The sequence below is a fragment of the Pongo pygmaeus genome, chromosome 9, assembly GCF_028885625.2.
Source record: "Pongo pygmaeus isolate AG05252 chromosome 9, NHGRI_mPonPyg2-v2.0_pri, whole genome shotgun sequence".
NCBI lineage: Eukaryota > Metazoa > Chordata > Mammalia > Primates > Hominidae > Pongo > Pongo pygmaeus.
The window spans coordinates 109,058,239-109,085,397 of record NC_072382.2 but is presented as its reverse complement, the minus strand read 5'-3'; the positions used below and the strand labels follow the sequence as shown (position 1 = coordinate 109,085,397).

The following is a 27,159-nucleotide window of genomic DNA, read 5'->3' as shown; positions in this document are numbered from 1 at the left end:
ATCAGCACTTTTAATTATTAGTTTCCTTATCCCTCTTCTCCTTTAGAGGGTGGACTGTTTAGTATTTAGGACAAGGGTTATTCTTTCAGTTCATATCTAGTACATAGAATAATACTTGACATCTTGTAGACAACCAAGACTTACTGAAATACTTGTTTTATGAATGTCTTTAATTTATTTTATTCTCTGTAGTGTTTTATTGTAAATCTTAAAAATGATCCATGATTTTTGACATCATCTAGTCTGGCCATCACACAAGTACAGCTTCTTTATTTTAACATTAAGCCAACCACATAGCTTCTCCATCTAACTCATGCTTGAACACTGAGTGATGAGGTCTCACTGAGTTTTGGATATTGCTAGTTTTATATCAGGAAAAATCCAATCCTAATTCTTTAATATGTTAGTCCTAATCTGCCCTTCCATAACTTGTGCCTGTTAATAATCCTTCAATGGAGTCACATTATGTATACATTTAAAGGAATTTAGCTTTGTACTTTATAAGAAAAGATAATGCAGGAAATTAAGCTCAACATTTGTAACAAAGAATGAAATAATGTTTGCCTAATGGTGTAGTAGCTTTAAAGTTTTATCTACACTGCTGATAAAGAGGAGAAATGCATTTTGGTCCCTTTGCATGTACGTAGAGAGGGTTTATGGACATTTTCTTTAAAGAAATTGAGGAATTAACTAAGGGCCATAGAGAAACATTAATAAATAAACAGATAAATTCATCTGATTTTGTATATAAATCAGGTACTTGACTAGTTATTTGAAGTATTTCCAGTAGTAGTTTGACCATATTCAATTACTGCTTTAACACTGTCTTTTGGATCTGATTCTTGGGTGCATCGTTCACTGTGTTCACAAGTTCACTTGTCATTGCTGTGATTCCCAGAATATGTGAACTCTTAGACTGTGTCTTTTTTTAAAAATGTTTTAGCATCCCAATCCCTGCAGTTGATCCCCTAAGCACAGTACAACAGAAAAAAAGTTACAAGACTATAAAAAACTTGCTTGTGGTTTACTTTTAATATTTAAACAGTGAGGTTTGACTTTTACTCAATGAATACTTTGCAGTTCCTTCTTTGTAGAAGGCCTTTGCACTCTCAATTTTCTAGGTCAAATATTTGAAATCTAAAGTAAACATTATTGTAGCTTTGCATTTATTCTGTTTACCTTGCCATGTTACTGTAGGCACACTTTACTTGAGGTATAGTCTTGCTTGACACAGAGTAGGTATGCAAAAATATTATTTCCTTTTAGTCATTTAGCTAGTTTTTTCCCCAGCCAAGTAAAAGAGGTCAATGGATGTACCTATTTTCTATACAGTTCAGCTTGTATTTTTTAACCCTCCTTAAAGTATCCCTCATTTCTGTGCTGTGCAATTAGAGATACCATCTTAGGCATTACTAGAGGGCTTATTTCTTGAAATAGAGTATTACTATAGGAGCAAATATTTTAAGAAAAAATAACTTAAAGCAAATGATGTATAAATACAAACTAGTATTAGCATACAGAATCTGTCTGTTCTCTAGTCTCATACCTCACATAAAATTCGTTGTGAAATGGTGTCAGTTTTACCTGCTAAATATTTCTTAACTCTGCTCTTTGTTTTTTATATCTACCACACTAAGATGACCATCATCTCTTGTCTTGACCTCCTAAGTAGCTGTTTTCCCTCCTGCCTCAGTGCCTTTACAGTCTTTCTTTGCCTAGAGTATTTTTCATGTAGTTACCTTCTGTATATCCTTGAGATCTTAATTCAGACATCATATACTCCTTATAAAAGCTTTCTTTCAGGAAAGAGAACATACAAATAAGATTAATTATATAAATATATAATTACAGTCCTTTGACGGTCCTTCAAAGGAAAAGTATAGAAATATGGAGGTATTGAACAGGGCCTAATGCAATCTGGGCATCTAGAGAATGTTCTGAGGCTATAGCCATTATTTTGGGATCCTGTTACCATTTTGTAACTTTGCCAAAGGAAAAGCTATTCTATTTATGACTACTATCTGTAAGCCTTATTTGTTTACTACAAAAATAATCTTTAGCATGGTATTATCCTAGCTGGGAGTGTTGACCTGTAGGCTTTAGTCATGGAATAGGAAACACCCACTCATATGACTATAGGATGTATTTAATTCTCAATGCTTTCTGGGGTAGTTAAAAATTTTTTTTTATTGTTTTATGAACAGTATTTTCTCAGGTATAATAAATTTGGAGAAATTGTAGAGTAGTTGTTTTGGATAGTTATGATTGTATATTTACTAATGATCTAATTTTGGGATGAAGAATTATGTCATAGACTATCTCAAACTTGGAACAGGGCTCTGTAACAGATACTGAAACTAATTAATTTCCTTAGAGAGGGAAGAATGACCCAGCAGCAGCCTCTCTCCTTCTCCAGTTTGCTTCTATTCTCTCAAATGCTCATTATTTTTTTTCTCACTAACTCTACTATTAGCATTTAATTCCCTTTTCTGTTGTTAAATTTAAGGGAAAAATGAAATATTACTGCATATGAAAAATATTGAGTCCTTATACTGTTCAGTAGCATTTGAGACTTAGGTTTTGTCTTGGAGGGATGAATTCATACATGTTCTGTTTCCAGATTTTTTTTTTTTTTTGTAGGGGGAAGGGTTAGATGGAGGGACGATGTCACATAATTATATATTTGCAGTTTAAAGGGAAAACATTTTAAGTGGAAAAAAAACAAACCCAAGGTAAATTTTATCTTTGTACGTATTTTAAAATTAACCATATTGTAGAATGCATAACAGATTGTTGAAGATAGAAATCAAATTTAATGTGCTTTTAGAAAAACTGAAAATACAGTTTTCAATTTCATAGTGCGTAAATATGCAGGTACCAAAGAGGTTCTGACTAGAATAATTATAGTAGACAGTTTTTAATGAAGATTGATGAGGAAGAGAAAAAATCAGTTGAGTGAAACTCCAGAAAACTGAAAAAAAGGAAAGAAAAGAAAAACACTTGCTATATCACAGTGAATCATAGAAAAATCTTATAGTATTTATTATGTTCCTGTCCACTCAAAATAGTAAATAATCTGTGTCGTTCTTTAACAGAAAATTAAGTTATAATTAATATAGCTATTATTTATTAAAAATTAATAATAATGTCTGTGGCATTAGCCAATAGTAACACAAAAGAGATAAGAGAGAACATAACAAAGAGTAGATACTATATACAAAGGATAGATTAAAAATGAAAATACTAAAATAGAAAATAAAAAATAAATAGAAATGATTTTTTAGAAACCCAAGAATTTATTCTTTGAAAAAAGTTAATAGGTAGCCTCTAAGAAGGCCAATCTAAAAAAAAAAAAAAAAAAAAGGAAAACACAATAGTGTATTATAAAAGTGGGACAGTATGGACAGAATTGAGAATTTAAAAACATTTTTAAAAGGTCTGCATTGTGCCTGTATGATGCCTTCATGGAGTTAGAAAAAGATGTCTCCTTTGGGCAGATGCAGTCCTGTGAATGCTTTTGTACAAATTAAATAGTAGCCTTGGGCTAGGGCATACATCTCAGTTATCAGAGTGTAGCTTGGTGTTCAGTCCACCCACTGCCTTGGCCAGGTATTGTGTGTAGGGAACAACTTGTGGACATAATTAGAGATAAAGTAGAAATTATTCAAAAGCCATGAAAATACTAAGAATAGTAAAAAGTGATTATGGAAATTTTAAAAGATAAAAGTTGAAACATGCTTTATGGCATTCAGTGATAACAAACTTGCAGGCTACCATCATGAACTCTGGAAGTTTGTAGACGACTGATAGGAAAATCTGATTTAGTAGGAGAGTTTTGCTTTATTTCCCAGTGCTAGAAAAGGCTTTCAAACATTTACACTTTTTAATAGTAGCTTTGAATCAAAGCAGTATATGCTTTTTCCTTTTCTTTTAAATCAGCGTATTACATACAAGTAGTGCTAGGCCTGCTATACCAAATAATAACAATGTCGTGAGCTCTTTCCAGACCTTCTTCCAATCCTGGTGGAAGCCACTTTGGTTCTTAGTTGTTTCTTTTGCTTTACTTCTATATTTTTAAATTATTTCTTGATCCAGTAAATAGATACTGTTAGGCCAAATCGTATAATTGCCTTTCTTTTATGTAAATAAATAAAATTTCTTAATTTGCATTATCTTCTTTTTTTTTTTTTTTGGCTTGCTTCATATTCTTTGCTAGTTTTTTTTTACTTCCAACATCTCGTTAAAATATATCCCAATTTAGTCAGCAAGGAAGCTGAGGTCTGATTAAATTCCTTTGTACTGCAGTCTATAAACTGCCTCTTAGTAGAAAGCTGTGGCCATCCTAGGGCTCATCTCATTTGTTTCCCTTCTTTTAGGGATTATACTCTTCTCGAGGTCAATGCCTAAAAGTGGTTGTTTCATGTATTTGTCCTGTTGTCTAGTTTTTTTAAACAGCAGCAGGTTATACTGTTTATTTTGTTAGTTCATCTTGGCCTGAAATGGAAGTCAAGCATAGATATTTTAGCAAAATAAGAGTACCAGGTCCTATTCTCTTACCCTCATTGTTACCAGCATGGATCTTGTGTAATACTATTAAGCAATTGCAAGTTTTAATCTTGCTTGTTATTAGCTAGCAGGAAAAATCAATAAAGTGATTTTGAATTAGTTTTATTAGCTAAATAATAATATAGAACCAAGATTGGCAGACTTTTCTGTAGAGACCAAATAGTAAATATTTTAGATTTTGTGTGCTGTACAATCTGTGCCACAACTATTCAACTGTTGTTGTATCATGAAGGCAGCCATAGATAACACATAAATGAATGAGCGTGGTTGTGTTCCAATAAAACCTTATTTATGGTCACTAAAATTAGAATTGCATAGAATTTTAATTTGTCATGAAATACGATTGTTTTGATTTCCCCCAGCCATTTAACAATGTAAAGAGCATCCTCAGCTTATGGGATGACTAAAGACAAGCACAAGACTGGAGTTGGCCTGTGACCCATAGTTTGTTGACACTGATACAGATTCTTAAGCCTCATATTCTGTATTAATGTGATGGCAAATTGGGAACTTACTCATTGTTTCTGATCTCCTCAATATTTCTGTCTTGGTTACCCAATGTGGCAAAACTTAGTGTGATTTGTATTGGCAGGCCTAAGGAACAGAAAGTAGAGAAGTGGGTAGAAGAGGAAAGTAGAGGGGAAAGCGGGTTAGCTTTGGGTGTATAATGAATCTGTCTGAGGCACCAGCTTGTTCATTTCGTTTATCAAGCATTTATTGAGTACCCACTATTTGACACTGTGCTAGGTCCTATCAATACAAAGCAGTATACAGCTTGGTCTTTGGTCTGGAAAGGTGGAGAAGACAGTTAAGTTTTAAGTATCTGTTGGGGTAAGCGTGGGACAAAGGGAAGCGAAGCCAGAGCTGCAGGCGGTTTTTCTGCCTGTGGAAAGACCATCTTATGCCCCACCTCCCACCCCAGCTCCTACAACACAAATGCCCAGCACACCAAGGTTTGTGGGATACAGTCCATACAGTCATCTCGCCTACAACAATTACAGGCTGGGAGGGAACCCTGGTACCAACAGCCAGTTCACGGCATCCTCTGGTGCTACGATTCCAAAACCCCCAAAGCCACCAGATAAGCTGCTGATGCCCTACATGAGGTACAGCTGAAAGGTCTGGGACCAAAGTAAGGGCTTCCAACCCAGACCTAAAGTTGTGGAAGACTGGCAAGATTATTGGTGGCATGTGGCGAGATCTCACTGATGAAGAAAAACAAGAATATTTAAATGGATACGAAGCAGAAAGTTAGAGTACAATGAATTTATGAAGGCCTATCATAATTCCCCCACCTACCTTGCTTACGTAAATGCAAAAAATCGTGCAGAAGCTGCTTTAGAGGAAGAAAGTCGACAGAGACAGTCTCACATGGAGAAAGGAGAACTGTATATGAGCATTCAGCTCTGCTGAAGATCCAGATGATTATGATGATGGGTTTTTAGTGAAGCATACAGCCACTGACTGTTTCCAGAGAAACCGTCACCTCTTCAGTGAAATCCTTAGTGAGAGTGTGGTGCCAGACGTTCGGTCAGTTGTCGCAACAGCTAGAATGCAGGTCCTTAAATGACAGGTTCAGTCCTTAATGGTTCCTCAGCGAAAACTAGAAGCTGAACTTCTTCAAATACAGGAGGAGAAGAGGAAATTCCTAGAAAGCACAGATTCACTTAACAATGAACTTAAAAGGTTGTGCGGTCTGACAGTAGAAGTGGATATGGAGAGAGTTGCAGCTGAGATTGCACAGGCAGAGGAACAGACTGGCAAAAAGCAGGAGGAAAGGGAGAAGGAGGCAGCAGAGCAAGCCGAGTGCAGTCAAAGCAGCATCATTCGTGAGGAAGAACAAGCACCAAACAAAGGTGAGGAGAAGAAAGACGAGGAGAACATTCCAATGGAGACAGAGGAGACACACCTTGAAGAAACCACAGAGTCAACAGAATGGTGAAGAAGGCACGTCTACTACTGAGGACAAGGAGAGTGGGCAGGAGGGGGTTGACAGTATGGCAGAGGAAGGAACCAGTGATAGTAACACTGGCTCAGAGAGCAACAGCACAACAGTGGAAGAGCCACTGACAGATCCCCTACCAGAAGAAGAGAAAAAAGAATAAATGTTGCCATGTTTTATGTGTTCTAAATAGTTTTTTAAATGAAAAAAATGTTTTTTGGTTTTTTTAAAAAATATCTGTTGGGGTAAATGAAAATTTAGAATGACTATACTCTGAAGTGTCTTTTGCAGATAAATACATTTTTTTAAATTTTAATTTGTTTTTATGCTGGTGGTATTTGGTTACATGAGTAAGTTCTTTAGTGATGATTTGTGAGATTTTGTGCACCCATCACCCGAGCAGTATACACTGGACCATATTTGTAGTCTTTTATCCCTCACCCGCTTCACACTCTTTCCCCAAAGTCCCCAAAGTGCATTGTATCATTCTTATCCCTTTGCATCCTCTCACAGCTTAGCTCCTACATATCAGTGAAAATATATGATGTTTGGTTTTCCATTCCTGAGTTACATTACTTAGAATAATAGTCTCCAGTCTTATCCAGGTCATTGCAGATGCTATAAATTCATTCCTCTTTATGGCTGCGTAGTATTCTATTGTATATATATACACCACAGTTTGTTTATCCACTCGTTGATTGATGGGCATTTGGGTTGGTTCTCCGATTTTGCAGTTGTGAATTGTGCTGCAATAAACATGCATGTACAAGTATCTTTTTCAAATAATGACTTCTTTTCCTTTGGATAGATACCCAGTAGTGGGATTGCTGGATCAAATGGCAGTTCTACTTTTAGTTCTTTAAGGAATCTCCACACTGTTTTCCATAGTGGCTGTACTAGTTTACATTCCCACCAGCAGTGTAGAAGTGTTCCTTGTTCACCACATCCACGCCAACATCTACTGTTTTTCGATTTTTTGATTATGCTCATTCTTTCAGGAGTAAGATGGTATTGCATTATGGTTTCGATTTGTGTTCCCCTGATCATTAGTGATGTTGAGCATTTTTTCATATGTTTGTTGGCCATTTGTATATCTTCTTTTGAGAATTGTCTATTCATATCCTTAGCCCACCTTTTGATGTTTTTTTTTTTTTCTTACTGATTTGTTTGAGTTCGTTGTAGATTCTGGTTATTAGTCCTCTGTCAGGTGTATAGGTTATGAAGATTTTCTCCCACTCTGTGGGTTGTCTGTTTACTCTGCTGACTGTTCCTTTTGCTGTGCAAAAGCTCTTTAGTTTATTTTTTTATTTATTTATTTATTTATTTATTTATTTTTTTATTTTATTATTATTATTATTATTATACTTTAGGCTCTATGGTACATGTGCACAACGTGCAGGTAAGTTACATATGTATACATGTGCCATGCTGGTGCGCTGCACCCACCAACTCGTCATCTAGCATTAGGTATATCTCCCAATGCTATCCCTCCCCCCTCCCCCCACCCCACAACAGTCCCCGAAGTGTGATGTTCCCCTTCCTGTGTCCATGTGTTCTCATTGTTCAATTCCCACCTATGAGTGAGAATATGCGGTGTTTGGTTTTTTGTTCTTGCGATAGTTTACTGAGAATGATGATTTCCAATTTCATCCATGTCCCTACAAAGGACGTGAACTCATCATTTTTTATGGCTGCATAGTATTCCATGGTGTATATGTGCCACATTTTCTTAATCCAGTCTATCATTGTTGGACATTTGGGTTGCTTCCAAGTCTTTGCTATTGTGAATAATGCCGCAATAAACATACGTGTGCATGTGTCTTTATAGCAGCATGATTTATAGTCCTCTGGGTATATACCCAGTAATGGGATGGCTGGGTCAAATGGAATTTCTAGTTCTAGATCCCTGAGGAATCGCCACACTGACTTCCACAAGGGTTGAACTAGTTTACAGTCCCACCAGCAGTGTAAAAGTGTTCCTATTTCTCCACATCCTCTCCAGCACCTGTTGTTTCCTGACTTTTTAATGATTGCCATTCTAACTGGTGTGAGATGGTATCTCATTGTGGTTTTGATTTGCATTTCTCTGATGGCCAGTGATGGTGAGCATTTTTTCATGTGTTTTTTGGCTGCATAAATGTCTTCTTTTGAGAAGTGTCTGTTCATGTCCTTTGCCCACTTTTTGATGGGGTTGTTTGTTTTTTTCTTGTAAATTTGTTGGAGTTCATTGTAGATTCTGGATACTAGCCCTTTGTCAGATGAGTAGGTTGCGAAAATTTTCTCCCATTTTGTAGGTTGCCTGTTCACTCTGATGGTAGTTTCCTTTGCTGTGCAGAAGCTCTTTAGTTTAATTAGATCCCATTTGTCAATTTTGGCTTTTGTTGCCATTGCTTTTGGAGTTTTAGACATGAAGTCCTTGCCCATGCCTATGTCCTGAATGGTATTGCCTAGGTTTTCTTCTAGGGTTTTTATGGTTTTAGGTCTAACATTTAAGTCTTTAATCCATCTTGAATTAATTTTTGTATAAGGTGTAAGGAAGGGATCCAGTTTCAGCTTTCTACATATTGCTAGCCAGTTTTCCCAGCACCATTTATTAAATAGGGAATCCTTTCCCCATTGCTTGTTTTTCTCAGGTTTGTCAAAGATCAGATAGTTGTAGATATGTGGCGTTATTTCTGAGGGCTCTGTTCTGTTCCATTGATCTATATCTCTGTTTTGGTACCAGTACCATGCTGTTTTGGTTACTGTAGCCTTGTAGTATAGTTTGAAGTCAGGTAGCGTGATGCCTCCAGCTTTGTTCTTTTGGCTTAGGATTGACTTGGCGATGCGGGCTCTTTTTTGGTTCCATATGAACTTTAAAGTAGTTTTTTCCAATTCTGTGAAGAAAGTCATTGGTAACTTGATGGGGATGGCATTGAATCTGTAAATTACCTTGGGAAGGATGGCCATTTTCATGATATTGATTCTTCCTACCCATGAGCATGGAATGTTCTTCCATTTGTTTGTATCCTCTTTTATTTCCTTGAGCAGTGGTTTGTAGTTCTCCTTGAAGAGGTCCTTCACATCCCTTGTAAGTTGGATTCCTAGGTATTTTATTCTCTTTGAAGCAATTGTGAATGGGAGTTCACTCATGATTTGGCTCTCTGTTTGTCTGTTATTGATGTATAAGAATGCTTGTGATTTTTGTACATTGATTTTGTATCCTGAGACTTTGCTGAAGTTGCTTATCAGCTTAAGGAGATTTTGGGCTGAGACAATGGGGTTTTCTAGATATACTATCATGTCATCTGCAAACAGGGACAATTTGACTTCCTCTTTTCCTAATTGAATACCCTTGATTTCCTTCTCTTGCCTAATTGCCCTGGCCAGAACTTCCAACACTATGTTGAATAGAAGTGGTGAGAGAGGGCATCCCTGTCTTGTGCCAGTTTTCAAAGGGAATGCTTCCAGTTTTTGCCCATTCAGTATGATATTGGCTGTGGGTTTGTCATAAATAGCTCTTATTATTTTGAGATACGTCCCATCAATTCCTAATTTATTGAGAGTTTTTAGCATGAAGGGTTGTTGAATTTTGTCAAAGGCCTTTTCTGCATCTATTGAGATAATCATGTGGTTTTTGACTTTGGTTCTGTTTATATGCTGGATTACATTTATTGATTTGCGTATATTGAACCAGCCTTGCATCCCAGGGATGAAGCCCACTTGATCATGGTGGATAAGCTTTTTGATGTGCTGCTGGATTCTGTTTGCCAGTATTTTATTGAGGATTTTTGCATCCATGTTCATCAAGGATATTGGTCTAAAATTCTCTTTTTTTGTTGTGTCTCTGCCAGGCTTTGGTATCAGGATGATGCTGGCCTCATAAAATGAGTTAGGGAGGATTCCCTCTTTTTCTATTGATTGGAATAGTTTCAGAAGGAATGGTACCAGCTCCTCCTTGTACCTCTGGTAGAATTCGGCTGTGAACCCATCTGGTCCTGGACTTTTTTTGGTTGGTAAGCTATTGATTATTGCCACAATTTCAGATCCTGTTATTGGTCTATTCAGAGATTCAACTTCTTCCTGGTTTAGTCTTGGGAGGGTGTATGTGTTGAGGAATTTATCCATTTCTTCTAGATTTTCTAGTTTATTTGCGTAGAGGTGTTTGTAATATTCTCTGATGGTAGTTTGTATTTCTGTGGGATCAGTGGTGATATCCCCTTTATCATTTTTTATTGCATCTATTTGATTCTTCTCTCTTTTTTTCTTTATTAATCTTGCTAGTGGTCTATCAATTTTGTTGATCCTCTCAAAAAACCAGCTCCTGGATTCATTTATTTTTTGAAGGGTTTTTTGTGTCTCTATTTCCTTCAGTTCTGCTCTGATTTTAGTTATTTCTTGCCTTCTGCTAGCTTTTGAATGTGTTTGCTCTTGCTTTTCTAGTTCTTTTAATTGTGATGTTAGGGTGTCAATTTTGGATCTTTCCTGCTTTCTCTTGTGGGCATTTAGTGCTATAAATTTCCCTCTACACACTGCTTTGAATGCATCCCAGAGATTCTGGTATGTTGTGTCTTGGTTCTCGTTGGTTTCAAAGAACATCTTTATTTCTGCCTTCATTTCGTTATGTACCCAGTAGTCATTCAGGAGCAGGTTGTTCAGTTTCCATGTAGTTGAGCGGTTTTGAGTGAGATTCTTAATCCTGAGTTCTAGCTTGATTGCACTGTGATCTGAGAGATAGTTTGTTATAATTTCTGTTCTTTTACATTTATTGAGGAGAGCTTTACTTCCAAGTATATGGTCAATTTTGGAATAGGTGTGGTGTGGTGCTGAAAAAAATGTATATTCTGTTGATTTGGGGTGGAGAGTTCTGTAGATGTCTATTAGGTCTGCTTGGTGCAGAGCTGAGTTCAATTCCTGGGTATCCTTGTTGATTTTCTGTCTCGTTGATCTGTCTAATGTTGACAGTGGGGTGTTAAAGTCTCCCATTATTAATGTTTGGGAGTCTAAGTCTCTTTGTAGGTCACTCAGGACTTTATGAATCTGGGTGCTCCTGTATTGGGTGCATATATATTTAGGATAGTTAGCTCTTCTTGTTGAATTAATCCCTTTACCATTATGTAATGGCCTTCTTTGTCTCTTTTGATCTTTGTTGGTTTAAAGTCTGTTTTATCAGAGACTAGGATTGCAACCCCTGCCTTTTTTTGTTTTCCATTTGCTTGGTAGATCTTCCTCCATCCTTTTATTTTGAGCCTATGTGTGTCTCTGCACGTGAGATGGGTTTCCTGAATACAGCACACTGATGGGTCTTGAGTCTTTATCCAATTTGCCAGTCTGTGTCTTTTAATTGGAGCATTTAGTCCATTTACATTTAAAGTTAATATTGTTATGTGTGAATCTGATCCTGTCATTATGACGTTAGCTGGTTATTTTGCTCGTTAGTTGATGCAGTCCCTTCCTAGTCTCGATGGTCTTTACAATTCGGTATGATTTTGCAGTGGCTGGTACCGGTTGTGCCTTTCCATGTTTAGCGCTTCCTTCAGGAGCTCTTTTAGGGCAGGCCTGGTGGTGACAAAATCTCTTAGCATTTGCTTGTCTGTAAAGTATTTTATTTCTCCTTCACTTATGAAGCTTAGTTTGGCAGGATATGAAATTCTGGGTTGAAAATTCTTTTCTTTAAGAATGTTGAATATTGGCCCCCACTCTCTTCTGGCTTGTAGGGTTTCTGCCGAGAGATCCACTGTTAGTCTGATGGGCTTCCCTTTGATGGTAACCCGACCTTTCTCTCTGGCTGCCCTTAACATTTTTTCCTTCATTTCAACTTTGGTGAATCTGACAATTATGTGTCTTGGAGTTGCTCTTCTCGAGGAGTATCTCTGTGGCGTTCTCTGTATTTCCTGAATCTGAATGTTGGCCTGCCTTGCTAGATTGGGGAAGTTCTCCTGGATAATATCCTGCAGAATGTTTTCCAACTTGTTTCCATTCTCCCCGTCACTTTCAGGTACACCAATCAGACGTAGATTTGGTCTTTTCACATAGTCCCACATTTCTTGGAGGCTTTGCTCATTTCTTTTTATTCTTTTTTCTTTAAACTTCCCTTCTCGCTTCATTTCATTCATTTCATCTTCCAGGGCTGATACCCTTTCTTCCATTTGATCGCATCGGCTCCTGAGGCTTCTGCATTCTTCACGTAGTTCTCGAGCCTTGGTTTTCAGCTCCATCAGCTCCTTTAAGCACTTCTCTGTATTGGTTATTCTAGTTATACATTCTTCTAAATTTTTTTCAAAGTTTTCAACTTCTTTGCCTTTGGTTTGAATATCCTCCCGTAGCTCGGAGTAATTTGATCGTCTGAAGCCTTCTTCTCTCAGCTCGTCAAAGTCATTCTCCGTCCAGCTTTGTTCCGTTGCTGGTGAGGAACTGCGTTCCTTTGGAGGAGGAGAGGTGCTCTGCATTTCAGAGTTTCCAGTTTTTCTGCTCTGTTTTTTCCCCATCTTTGTGGTTTTATCTACTTTTGGTCTTTGATGATGGTGATGTACAGATGGGTTTTTGGTGTGGATGTCCTTTCTGCTAGTTTTCCTTCTAACAGACAGGACCCTCAGCTGCAGGTCTGTTGGAGTACCTGGCCGGCCGTGTGAGGTGTCAGTCTGCCCCTGCTGGGGGGTGCCTCCCAGTTAGGCTGCTCGGGGGTCAGGGGTCAGGGACCCACTTGAGGAGGCAGTCAGCCCGTTCTCAGATCTCCAGCTGCGTGCTGGGAGAACCACTGCTCTCCTCAAAGCTGTCAGACAGGGACATTTAAGTCTGCAGAGGTTACTGCTGTCTTTTTGTTTGTCTGTGCCCTGCCCCCAGAGGTGGAGCCTACAGAGGCAGGCAGGCCTCCTTGAGCTGTGGTGGGCTCCACCCAGTTCAAGCTTCCAGGCTGCTTTGTTTACCTAAGCGAGCCTGGGCAATGGCGGGCGCCCCTCCCCCAGCCTCGCTGCCGACTTGCTGTTTGGTCTCTGACTGCTGTGCTAGCAATCAGCGAGACTCCGTGGGCGTAGGACCCTCTGAGCCAGGTGCGGGCTATACTCTCCTGGGGCACCGTTTCCTAAGCCCGTCGGAAAAGCACAGTATTCGGGTGGGAGTGGCCCAATTTTCCAGGTGCCGTTTGTCACCCCTGGAAAGGGAACTCCCTGACCCCTTGCGCTTCCCGAGTGAGGCAATGCCTCGCCCCTGCTTCGGCTGGCGCACGGTGCGCTCACCCACTGACCTGCGCCCACTGTCTGGCACTCCCTAGTGAGATGAACACGGTACCTCAGATGGAAATGCAGAAATCACCCGTCTTCTGCGTCGCTCGCGCTGGGAGCTGTAGACCGGAGCTGTTCCTATTCGGCCATCTTGGCTCCTCCCTCGCTCTTTAGTTTAATAGGTCCCAGCTATATCTTTGTTTTTATTGCATTTGCTTTTGGGTTCTTGGTCATGAAATACTTTCCTAAGCCAATGTCTAGAAGGGTTCTTCCAGTGTTATCTTCTAGAATTTTTATAGTTTCAGGTCTTAGGTTTAAGTCCTTAATCTGTCTTCAGTTGATTTTTGTGTAAAGTGAGAGATGAGGATCCAGTTTCATTCTCCTACATGTGGCTAGCTAACTATCCTAGCACCATTTGTTGAAAAGGGCGTCCTTTCCCCACTTTATGTTTTTGTTTGATTTGTCGAAGCTCAGTTGGCTTTAAGTATTTGAGTTTATTTCTGGGTTCTCTATTCTGTTCCATTGGTCCATATGCCTATTTTTATACCAGTACCATGCTGTTTTGGTGACTGTGGCCTTATAGTATAGTTTGAAATCAGGTAGTGTGATGCCTGCAGATTTGTTCTTTTTGCTTAGCCTTGCTTTGGCTATGTGGGCTATTTTTTAGTTTCTATGAATTTTAGAATTGTTTTTTTCTAATTCTGTGAAGAATGATGGTGGTATTCTGATGGGGATTGCGTTGAATTTGTAGATTGCTTTTGGCAGTATGGTCATTTTCACAATATTGATTGTACTCACCCATGAGCAAGGGATGTGATTCCATTTGTGTTGTCTGTGATTTCTTTCAGCAGTATTTTGTAGTTTTCCTTGTAGAGGCCTTTTGACTCTTTTGTTAGGTGTATTCCTAAGTATTGTATTTTTATTTTTATTTTTGCAGCTATTATAACAGGGGTTGAGTTCTTGATTTGATTCTCTGCTTGTTCACTGTTGGTGTGTAGAAGAGCTACTGATTTGTGTACATTAATCTTGTATCCAGAAACTTTGCTGAATTCTTTTATCAGTTCTAGAAGCTTTCTGGAGGAGTCCTTAGGGTTTTCAAGGTAAACAATCATATCGTCAGCAAACAGTGACAGTTTGACTTCCTCTTTACCAATTTGGATGCCCTTTGTTTCTTTCTCTTGTCTGATTGCTCTGGCTGGGGCTTCCAGTACTGTGTTGAAGAGGAGTGGTGAGAGTGGGCATCCTTGTCTTGCTCCAGTTCTCAGAGGGAATGCTTTCAACTTTTCGCCATTCAGTATTATGTTGCTTGTGGGTTTGTCATAGATGGCCTTTATTACATTAAGGTATGTCCCTTGTATGTCGATTTTGCTGAGAGTTTTAATAATATAGGGATGCTGGATTTTGTCAAATGCTTTTTCTGCATCTATTGAGATGATCATGTGATTTTTGTTTTTAATTCTCTTTATGTGGTGTATCACATTTATTGGCTTGTGTATGTTAAACTATCCGTACATCCTTGGTATGAAACCCACTTGATCATGGTGGATTATCTTTTTGATATGTCATTGGATTCAGTTAGCTAGTATTTTGTTAAGGATTTTAACATCTGTGTTCATCAAGGATATCAGTCTGTAGTTTTCTTTTTTGGTTATGTCCTTTTCTGGATTTGGTATTAGGGTGATGCTGGCTTCACAGAATGAATTAGGGAGGGTTCCTTCTTTCTCTGTCTTGTGCAATAGTGTCAAAAGGATTGGTACCAATTCTTCTTTGAATGTCTGGTAGAATTCATCTGTGAATCCTTCTGGTCCTGGACTTTTTTTTGTTGTTAATTTTTAAATTACCATTTCAGTCTCACTGCTTGTTATTGGTCTGTTCAGGGTGTCTAATTCTTCCTGATTTAAGCTAGGAGGGTTGTATTTTTCCAGGAATTTATCCATCTCTTCTAGGTTTTCTAGTTTATGTACATAAAAGTGTTCATAGTAGCTTTCAATGATCTTTCGTATTTCAGTGGTGTCAGTTGTAATATCTCTTTTTTTGTTTCTTAGTAAGGTTATTTGGATTTTCTCTCTTCTTGGTTAATATTGCTAATAGTGTATCAATTTTATTTATCTTTTTAAAGAACCAGCTTTTTGTTTAATTTATCTTTTGTGGTTTGTTTGTTTGTTTTTTTCAGTTTCATTTAGTTCTGCTCTGATCTTGGTTATTTCATTTTTTCTGCTGGGTTTGGGTTTGGTTTGTTCTTTTTTCTCTAGTTCCTTGAGGTGTGACCTTAGAATGTCAGTTTGTGCTCTTTCAGACTTTTAATATAGGCATTTAGGGCTATGAACTTTTCTCTTAGCACTGCCTTTGCTGTATCCCAGAGGTTTTGATAGGTTGTGTCATTATTGTCTTTCAGTTCAAAGAATTTTTTTTAATTTCCATCTTGATTTTGTTTTTGACCCAATGCTCATTCAGGAGCAGGTTATTTAATTTCCCTACATTTGCATCGTTTTGAAGGTTCCTTTTGGAGTTGATTTCCAGTTTTATTCCACTGTGGTCTGAAAGATTGCTTGATATAGTTTCAATTTTCTTAAATTTATCTAGGCTCACTTTATGGCCTATCAAATGGTCTATCTTGGAGAAGGTTCCATGTGCTGTTGAATAGAATGTGCATTCTGCAGTTGTTGGATGAAATGTCCTGTATATATCTGTTAAATCCATTTGTTCCAAGGTATAGTTTAAATTCGTTGTTTCTTTGTTGACTTTCTGTCTTGATGACCTATCTAGGGCTATCAGTGGAGTATTGAAGTCCCCCACTTTTACTTTTTTGCTGTCTATCTAATTTCTTAGGCCTATTGTTTTATAAATTTGGGAGCACCAGTGTTAGGCACATATATGTTTAGGATTGTGATATTTTCCTGTTGGACAAGGCCTTTTACCATTATATACTGTCCCTCTTTGTCTCTTTTAACTGCCATTGCTTTAAAGTTTGTTTTGTCTGATATAAGAATAGCTACTCCTCCTCACTTTTGGTGTCCATTTGTGTGAAATGCCTTTTTCCATCCCTTTAAGTTTATGTAAGCCCGTATGTGTTAGGTGAGTTTCCTGAAGGCAGCACATGGTTGGTGAGTTCTTATCCATTCTGTGATTCCGTATCTTTTAAGTGGAGCATTTAGGCCATTTACATTCATTCGATGTTAGCATTGAAAGGTGAGGTACCGTTACTTTTCTCATGTTCTTTGTTGCCTGTGTACTTTTGTTTTTTTTTGTTTTTGCCTTTTAACTTGTATTTTTTGTTTTATAGGTCCTGTGTAATTTATGCTTTAAAGAGGTTCTGTTTTGATGTAAAAGATTTGTTTCAAGATTTAGAGCTCCTTTTAGCAAAAGGAACCTTCAAAACCATGCAAAAGGTGGTGGTTTGGTAATGGCGAATTCTCTCAGCATTTGTTTGTCTGAAAATGACTGTATCTTTCCGTCATATATCATGCTTAGTTTTGCTGGATACAAAATTCTTGGCTGATAAATGTTTTGTTTGAGGAGGCTGAAGATAGGTCCCCAATCCCTTCTAGCTTGTAGGGTTTCTGCTGAGAAATCTGCTGTTGATCTGATGGGTTTTCCTTTATAGGTTACATGGTGCTTCTGTCTCACAGCTCTTAAGATTCTTTCCTTCATCTTAACTTGGGATAACCTGATGATAATGTGCCTAGGCAAAGATGTTTTTGTGATGAATTTCCCAGGTATTCTTTGTGCTTCTTGTATTTGGCTGTCTATGTCTCTCACAAGGCTGGGAAAGTTTTCCTTGATTATTCCACCAATATGTTTTCCGGACTTTTAGAATTCTCTTCTTCCTCAGGTATACCGATTATTCTTAGGTTTGGTTGATTAACATAATCCCAGACTTCTTGGAGGCTTTGTTCATATTTTCTTATATTTTTGTCTGTCTTAGTTGGATTGGGTTAATTTGAAGACCTTGTCTTCAAGCTCTGGATTTCTTTCTTCTACTTGTTCAATTTTGTTGTTGAGACTTTCCACAGCATTTCGCATTTCTAAAAGTGTGTCCAAAGTTTCCTGAATCTTTAATTGTGTTTTCTTTAAGCTATCTATTTTCTTGAATATTTTTTCCTTCACATCTTGTATCATTTTTCAGATTTTCTTGCATTGGGCTTCGCCTTTCTCTGGTCCCTCCCTGATTAGCTTAATAACTAATTTCCTGAATTCTTTTTCAGGTTAGAAATCAGGGATTTCTTCTAGGTTTGGATCCGTTGCTGGTGAACTAGTGTGATTTTTGGGAGGCGTTGAAGAACCTTGTTTTGTCATATTACCAGGGTTGGTTTTCTGGTTCCTTCTCATTTGGGTAGGCTGTGTCAAAGGGAAGGTCTAGGGCTGAAGGCTATTTGAAGGCTATTGTTCAGATTCTTTTGTCCCATGGGATATTCCCTTGATGTAATAATCTCCACCCTTTCCTATGGATGTGGCTTCCTGTGAACCCAACTGCAGTTTTTGTTGTTTCTCTTCTGGGTCTAGCCACCCAGCAAGTCTACCCGGCTATGGGCTGGTACGGGGGGTTTTCTACAGAGTCCTGTGATGTGAACTGTCTATGGGTCTCTCAGCTGTGGATACCAGCTGCTTGTTCTGGTGGATGTGACAGAGGGTGCAGTGAACTCCGTGAGGGTTCTTAGCTTTGGTGGTTTAATTCTCCATTTTTGTGCTGGTTGGCTTCCTGCCAGGAGGTGGCACTTTCCAGAGAGCATCAGCTGTAGTAGGGTGGAGAGGGACTGGTGGTGGGTGAGGCCCTAGAACTCCCAAGGTTATATGCCCTTTGTCTTCCACTACCAGAGTGGATAGGGAAGGAGCATCAGGTGGGGGCGGGGCTAGGCCTGCCTGAGCTCAGACTCTCCGTGGGCGCGTCTTGCTGGGGCTGCTGTGGCGGATGGGATGAGATTCCCAGGTCACTGGACTTGTGTTACCTATTATTAGGATTATGGCTGCCTCTGCTGAGTCATGCAGGTTGTCAGGGAAGTGGGGGAAAGCTGGCAGTCACAGGCCTCACCCAGCTCCCACGCAAACTGAAGTGCCAGTCTCACTCCCACTGTGCCCCCACCAACAGCATGGAGTCTGTTTCCAGGCTGAGGGCAAGGTGGGCTTGAAAACATACCCGAGGATATCTGCCTTCCAGCTGCGAGAGAAAAGGGCTTTAGTTCTTACCCTGCCTGTGAAGTCTGTACGCAGGATTTGCACCCTCCCTCGAGTTCTGGCCAGGAGGTTTCTCACCCTGTTCAAATTGTTACAAAGTTCAGCTAGATAATTCCTTTTCCCTGTGGAGTTTTACCCCCTGCTACTCTGGCCACCCTCCTGTTGGATCCCTGTGGTGCCAGGCAGGAACAGGCTGTTTGGGGACCCAGCAAGATCCCAGGGCCTTTCTGCTCCTTCCTCTACCCCTGTGTTTCTCTTGGCCCCCTAACTTGACTCAGCTCCAAGTAAAGTCGAAAACTTCTCCTGCAAACAGACCTTCAGCTTCTCCAGTGGAGGTATGTGTTTGGGAGGAAGTGTGTTCCCGCTTCCACAGTTGGGGCACTCGCAGTATTTGGGGTGTCTCCTAGGTCTTGCAGGAGCAGTCCGCTTCCTTCAGAGGGTCTGTGGGTCCTCTCGGGATTGCTGGTTTGTTCTTAACAGTCAATCTGGAGCTAAAATCCACAATGCAAGCCCCTGCATGCTGCTCTGTCCAGAGCTACAATCTAGTCTTGCCTTGTGTCTGCCACGGTCTCCTGAATCCTCAATTTTTATTACTATAAAAATGATACGCACTTGTGGGAGAAATTTATATCTCACAAATATTATAGGTACCAACAGGGAAGGTTTATTCTGGTTATGTTAGTAAATTGATTTTGTAGCTTTATATAAAGTGTTTTGTTTTCTCCTTTCTTCCTTTAAAATAAGAATCCATGATTTTTGTCAGCCAGAAGGTTCTTTTATGGATTAATGAGTAAATGATCCCAGAGCATTTTGGGATTTGTTAATTAAAGTGTCCGTATAAAATGCTTTAATAAATTATCAGTTTTGATGTTTTTAAAATAAAAAGTCCTCCCGAGCAAACTGTAATTGTTGGAGATAATTTAAAAAGCTGGAGCATTTGGCATTCTTATGAAAATGGAAAGATTTATAAATGCTTTTTAGTTATATCAAGAAGTGTTTCTGGTTTCTTTTGAGATAAATTACAAAATTACATGGATAATGAAAATGTTTTTGCATATTTTCTGTGTAGAGTGAACTTCTCATTTTTGTCTTGTATTTTAATACCATGTAGATGGTTAGATGCACTCTGTCTTGGGTACCCAAAATGGAGCAACTTGGGGTCTTATGTATTGGCAGTCCTAAGGAACAGAAAGTTGGCAAAGGGAGGAAAGAGCTCACTGAAGGGGAAAGTGGGTTAGTTTTGGGATACAATTAATCTGTCTGAGGCGCCAGCTTGTTAATAAAATTTATCAAGCATTTATTGAATTCCCATTATTGTTTGACACTGTGACAGGTCCTATAGGTACCAAGTAGTGTATAGCTTAGTCTCTGTCCTACAAAAAGAGATAAATATAAGTAGACAAATAGTTACTGAAAATATTACAGTCTAGTAACATCCATATGCCAAAAATTATTGGGAACAGAGCATTGGCTGTGACTAAATTCTTAATTTCCTAGTTGAGCAAGAAGGGATAATTGTTCCATGCAGAAGAAATAAAATTTACAGTACGTTTACAAAAATTACAAGGAACTAGAAAAATCTAGGGCCAGAATTTGAAGGCTTCTTATACTGTGTGAAAATGCTTTACCTTTATTTCACTATTTAGACTGTGGTATAGGATCAGGGTTGTTTATATATATTTTAAAATTTTACAGACCATGATGGATTAATAGTTTTATAAAATACAATAAAAAATAATCATAGAAAAATGAAATAAAGATAAATGAAATAAAGTCCCAAGTTTTTATTTAGGTTGAACCAACATAAAGTGATTCTTGTATTTGTCTGTTTTCATGCTGCTGATAAAGACATACCCGAGACTGGGCAATTTACAAAAGAAAGAGGTTTAATTGGACTTACAGTTCCACATGGCTGGGGAAGCCTCACAATCATGGCTGAAGGCAAGGAGGAGCAAGTCACATCTTACGTGGATGGCAGCAGGGAAAGAGAGAGCTTGTGTGGAGAAACTCCCATTTTTAAAACCATCAGATTTCATGAGATCCATTCACTATCACGAGAACAGCACAGGAAAGACCTGCCCTCATGATTCAGTCATCTCCCACCGGGTCCCTCCTACAACACGTGGAAATTATGGGAGCTATAAGATGAGATTTGGGTGGGGACATGGAGACAAACCATATCAATTCTATACAATTGCTATAAAACACTCAGTTTCTGTACTTACCTCATCATGGATTAGTAACAAATATTTAATGTCTAGTAATTCTTGGACTTGTGATGGTCTGTGGGCCATACTTGCAGTGTTATTGATCTTCTGGTGATAAATGGTCCCTGCAGATTTTTAAGCAAAGAATAGCACGATTATGTTCGTTTTTAACACAGTGAATTTTTTTTTGCAATATGGGTGATGATTAGGTTTCAGGCTGAAGGGCTGGAAACCAAGGAACCCTGGAATCATCAGCATTTGAGGGGTAGCTGGAAATGAAGGAGAAAGTGAAGGTGACTTTGTTTATATTAATAATTCATGTGGGGAGTAGTTTCCCCACTAGGCCATAAGCTTATAGAAAGCAGGGGTTATATTTCTTTTAACTCCTAAGATTAAATAGACATTTCAGAAATATTTGATGAATAAATGAATAAATGAATGAATGTGTCAGAGAGGTAAAGGCAGAACCAGGAGAGAGTAGAGTGTTTAAAACTGGAATAAGAAGAATTTCAGGCTAGAGAATGTAATAAACAGAACCAAATGCTTTCAAATCAGGGAAGATGACAATTTAATAATTATGTATTGGACTTAGTAATTTGAAAGTCCTTAGGGAGACCGGCTTTATCAGTGTGGTAAAGTTAGATGCCAGCTTATAATGTGTTGCCTCTCTTTACTATCTGGTAAGGGAGTGAGTAGAAAGATCTTTTAAAAGATGGCACTTCACTAATGTTCGTTTATTTATTGAGGAAGAAAAATAATGATAATCTTTTATATCAATTTAGTATTGTGTGTGAATATAAGGTCAATAATAAGTACATATTATTTTTCTTCCATTTCAGCAGGGGAACTAACATCTATTAAATGGAATTGGGATTGATTTTTTCTATAGTTGATTCCAATTGAGAAGAAAACTAAAATGTGAATATTTTGCTTGGTCTTGTTTCAAATGGATTTTTAATGATGGTTCCTTAATATTATTTTTGTTTTTAATTTTTAAAAAATAGATTCAGGGGTTGCATGTGCAGGTTTTTTACAGGGATATATTGCATAATGGTGAGGTTTGGGCTTTTACCCATCACCTGAATAATAAAAATTGTTCCCAGTAGGTAATTTTTTCAGTCATTACTCCCTTTCCATCCTCCCTGCTTTTGGAGACTGCAGTGTCTGTTATTTCCCTCTTTATGTCCATGTGTACCCGTTGTTTAGTTCCTACTTTTAAGTGAGAACATGCAGTATTTGATTTCCTGAGTTATTTCACTTAGGATAATTGCCTCTAGCACCATCCGTGCTGCTGTGAAAGACATTTCTGTTTTTTGTGTGATTGTGTAGTATTCCATGGCATATATACACCACATTTTCTTTTTTCAATCATCCGTTAGTGGACACTTCAGTTGATTCCATGACTTGGCTATTGTGAATAGTGCTGGGATAAACATACAAGTGCAGATGTCTTTTTGATACAACAATTTCTTTTCCTTTGTCATTCTCTAATATTCTTTATTGATTATTAGAATCCTTCCAATAACATTCCATTCCCATTAGAGAATAAAGTTTACTCTTATTCTGTACTGTGCCAGGTTTATATTTGGCCAAAAGTTTGTAAGAAAAATACGGCTTGAAAGTGTGTGGGATATAATTCCTTCTGAAGAGTCAGAAAACTGAAAAGCATTTGAAGGCTATTAATAGAAAGAATAGAAGTTACGGGTAGTATCATTATATTTGCTAATTTAACAAGTTTGTCTTTAGTTGTTTTATTTCTTATAATCAGATTTTAATAGGATCTTTAAATTTAAAAAACATTACATCTACTGCATAAGTGATGGGCACATGGACTATTGATACTTCGTCATCTTTTAATATTGTCTAGATGAAAACTTTATTTGAAATTTTCTTCTCTTGATTGCTTTTTTAAAAATACTAAAATAAACATTGGGTATTTTTCACCCTTTCCCCAAAAGATTATGTTCATTTTATAGTATAGAGAGTAATGAAAATCCAGGAGATTTAAGGCAATCCACAATATTATGTGAAAACGTTAATCATTTTAATGCTTTTTTTGTTATTAAATAAAAACATTCAACATTCTTCACAATAATTTCAATAGTTATCTCTAAATCTTTTTATAGAATGAAGACCAGCAAGAAGTAATCCTTGTCAGAACAGATCAGTCTGGAAGAGTATGGCCTGTGAACACACCCGGAAAATCTCTGGAATCACAAGGAGGGAGAAGAAAGAGACAGATGGTATGTTTAACATATGTCTTTGTTTATTAATTCAGAATTCCTTCTGCCCCTTGGGGCTTTCTTTGTATCAGATTATAAAATATTTTCTGAAATGTGGCTTTTGAATGCCGATATTGGAAGGTAGTAAATGATGTTGTTATTACTTTTATTCTTAGTTATATCTCTTTGCCTTTTACAGAATGGAAATAATCCAACTGTATTTTTTCAAATAGTTGTTAACATTGAGTGTTTAAGGCAATTTTAATTTTAGTGTACATTTCTTTGATGTTGTTTTCAGCTGCTTTTGGCATACTTGCTATAGCTCTTAGGGAAAACTTTGGTCTCTCAGAGCTGTTACTAGCGTTAGACAGCTAACTTGAGACCTGGTGATGGAGTATCCATACACAGTAATGGCTTAATTATGTAGGTGCCATGATCCTTTATAAAACTAATTTTCTTTTCCATTTTCCAACTCTAGTAATTAGTTTTTAGTACTACCTTGAGGCTCTTGAGATGGCAAAAACAACATATTCAGCTTTCTCAAGTTAGTTTTTTTATTTTAAATTTGGAAGATCAGACAAGTGATAATTGCATATACAGAAGAACTGTTCATTCAGAATATTTCTGTCAAATGTTTATTTTTTGCTTGTTGAGTGCCTGTGTTGCTAGAGATTCTAATTAATTCATCCAACAAATAGAAGTGGGAAGGATATGTCTTCTAATGTAATGGGAGGAATTTGGTGGTTGGAGAGGAGGTACAGGAGGAGAATAGTAAAGGTTTGAATTATATGAAATGGTGGAACTGACTAGGGATCCATAAATACATTGTCAGAAGGCATCGAGGGCCCTTTTTGAGTTGCATATTACTGAGCAATCTAGGTATAGGAGTAAAGAAAGTAGACACTTTCATTCATGAGTAGAGTTTGCTCTTTGAGTATAATGAAAAGACAAGAGGGCCAGAAATTAAGTGTCTGGAGCCAGAGGGTGATTGAAGTCATGGGATATGAGGTTTAAGCTAGTAAAAACAAGAATAGTAATGTTGGAGAATGTAGTTGCACCTCTGTTCCAAAGATCTCAAAGAAGTTAAAGACAAGGTTTTATTTGGATAAGGGAATGTGAGAGCAGTATTGGAAAGATTTGATTTGGGAGGAAATAAACAGTATTTTTCTGTTCCACACCTGGGTATGGAACCAACTGATAGGAAAATCTGGGACTGAATTAGATGGAGACCAGAATATCAGCTTTGCTTTTAATAAAGCTGTTTACAGAACAAGGGTTTAGTAATTAGAAGTTGGTCTCTTAGTTTGGGCTACTGTAACATAGACTGGATGGCTTAAACAATAGAAATTTATTCCTCACAGTTCTGGAGACTGAGAAGTCCAAGATTAGGGTGCTGGCAGCTTCATTGTCTGATGAGGGCGTGCTTATGGGTTTGTAGATGATAGTCTTCTTGTATCCTCAAATGGCAGAGAAAAGAGAGAGAGAGAGCAAATGCTCATGTCTTTTAATAGAGGTACTGTATTAGTCAGGGTTCCCTAGAGGGACAGAAGAGGATAGATGTATATATGAAGGGGAGTTTATTAAGGAGTGTTGGCTCACACAATCACAAGGTAAAGTCCTGCACAGGCCATCTGCAAGCTGAGGAGCAAGGAAGCCAGTCCAAGTCCCAAAACCTCAAAAGTAGGGAAGCTGACAGCACAGTCTTCGGTCTGTGGCTGAAGGCCCGAGAATCCCTGGCAAACCACTGGTATAAGTCCAAGAGTCCAAAAACTGAAGAACTTGGAGTCTGATGTTTGAGGGCAGGAAGCATCCAGTATGGGAGAAAGATGAAGGCCAGAAGACTCGGCAAGTCAAGTCCTTTCAACATCTTCTAGCCGTGCTGGCAGCTGATTAGATGGTTCCCACCCACACTGAGGGTGGGTCTGCCTTTCCCAGACCACTAACTCAAATATTAATCTCCTTTAGCAACACCCTCACAGACACACCCAGGAACAATACTTTGCATCCTTTAGTCCAATCAAGTTGTCACTCAGTATTAACCATCACAGGTTCTGATCCCATTTCTGAGTACTTCATGCTCATAGCCCAGTTATCTCCCAAAGACCTTGCATCTTAATACCTTCATATTGAGATTTCAACATGTGAATTTTGGGGCAACATAATCATTAAATTCATCGTAGTGGATTTGCTAATACTTCACCTCTGTTTTTGATATACTTACTCCATTTCTGGATAACTTCAGTCTCCCCACCACAGTGGTAAGGAATTTTAACTATAAGGAGAAGAAGAGCAGAAAAGAGAGAAGAAGGGGTAGAGCAGTTTTGCTTTTTCATCAAAACTCAGAAAGCAGATCATATCATGCTTCCATCCCTGGGGAAGAGGAGAGTAAAGAGGCAGAAGTAGGGAGTGTAATTTCTAATGGAAGTTTTTTCACATGGAAACTGGCAGACTAGGGATAAACTGGAAGGAAAGGTTGTGATTACATAGTGGGATTTTTACATTTAACATCAGATTTTTATGTAATCCGTCAAGAAATACTTCAGAGATTCATGTTTTCATTAAATTAATAATGTTCATTTTGTCATAGGTTTCAACCCATGAGGAAAAAGAAAGGGTCAGATACTTTCATGATGATGATAATCTAAGCCTAAATGATTTAGTCAAAAATGAAAAGATGGGAACAGCAGAAAATCAAAACAAGCTCTTTATGAGAATGGCATCTAAGGTAAGATATATTCCTAGGATACCTCTGAATTTTGAGAAGCTGGTTATTCGGTGTAACGGTGATCTGCTTTTTGGAGAGATCTGGTTCTCTCTAATCTTGGTTCATTTTATTAAATTAAATCCTTTGTAAGACTTATTAGAAACATGCATTTTGGAATTGATCTAGTTGAGAAACAGACATTTGAAATTTTGTTTGTTTTAAAATATAGACCATGGTTTATTTCTTTAATGCATTCTGTGGAGATTTTAATTATACATTTGCTCTACCATTTAAGAGAAAAAGTTAAGCCAGAGTTAATGATGGACAGTGTGCTGATAGGTTACCACTCCGTCTTGTCTTAACGTTCCTCCAGTTCTTCATAATTGTGCCATGAAGAGGTAGAAGAAAATATTTGCACTAATATATTATGGATATGGAGAGGCATCTGGGAATAATCTTAAATCTATTTATATGAAAATATATATTATTTTAACACATCATTATGGGTAGGATGGATTTTTGTTTCAAATAGCATTCTTTGTTGCAGTCTCTTCCATTGAAGTCTCTTCCAAACACTACCATTAACATTTTTTATAAAAGAGACACTGATATTTAAACTGTTCTGTAACAGGTTTTGGCAAACTGTGACCCCCATGGGAAAAATTCAGCCTACTGTCTATATTTGCAAATAAAGTTTTATTGAAGTATTGCTATACACATGCGTTTACATATTATCTAAGGCTGTCTTCACTCTATAATGGCTGAATTGAGTAGTTGTGACAGAGAGTGGTTAGTCTATAAAGCTGCAAATATTTTCTGTGTGGCTTTTTACAGAAAAAAATGGCCAACTTCCACCCTATAATAACAATGGTTACTTTTTGGTAGTGGGAGTTTGAACTGAGTCACTGAGATAAAGGCATGGGTGGGAAGACCTTCCACTGTATATCTTTTCAGACTTACAGTCTTTTATTTTTTAACTTTTAATATTCACATAATTATGTAAGTATGTTACCTGGTAAAAAAATTAAACTTAATGAAAACTAAGATAAAGTAACCAAGGTATCTGTATGTGTATGTGTGTGTTGGGGAAGAGGGCAATAAAGTAAAATTGAGTTTAAATGGAAATGGCTTTTGTACCTATCACCAA

At 37.8% G+C, this 27,159-nt stretch overlaps 1 protein-coding gene and 1 pseudogene across 5 annotated transcripts in view; both read left to right on the top strand.

Annotated features, from left to right (window-relative positions):
* The window catches only part of CWF19L2 (CWF19 like cell cycle control factor 2), a 132,759-nt gene that overhangs the window by 47,676 nt on the left and 57,924 nt on the right, over positions 1-27,159 (top strand). For all 5 annotated transcript variants that reach the window (XM_054438811.2, XM_063671394.1, XM_063671393.1 and 2 more), the window contains 2 exons: positions 23,213-23,329; positions 25,896-26,033. In XM_054438811.2, the coding sequence (XP_054294786.2) occupies positions 23,213-23,329; positions 25,896-26,033 (255 nt within the window). The remainder of the gene's footprint in view (positions 1-23,212; positions 23,330-25,895; positions 26,034-27,159) is intronic.
* LOC129007663 (SWI/SNF-related matrix-associated actin-dependent regulator of chromatin subfamily E member 1-like) lies at positions 5,380-6,673 on the top strand (annotated as a pseudogene).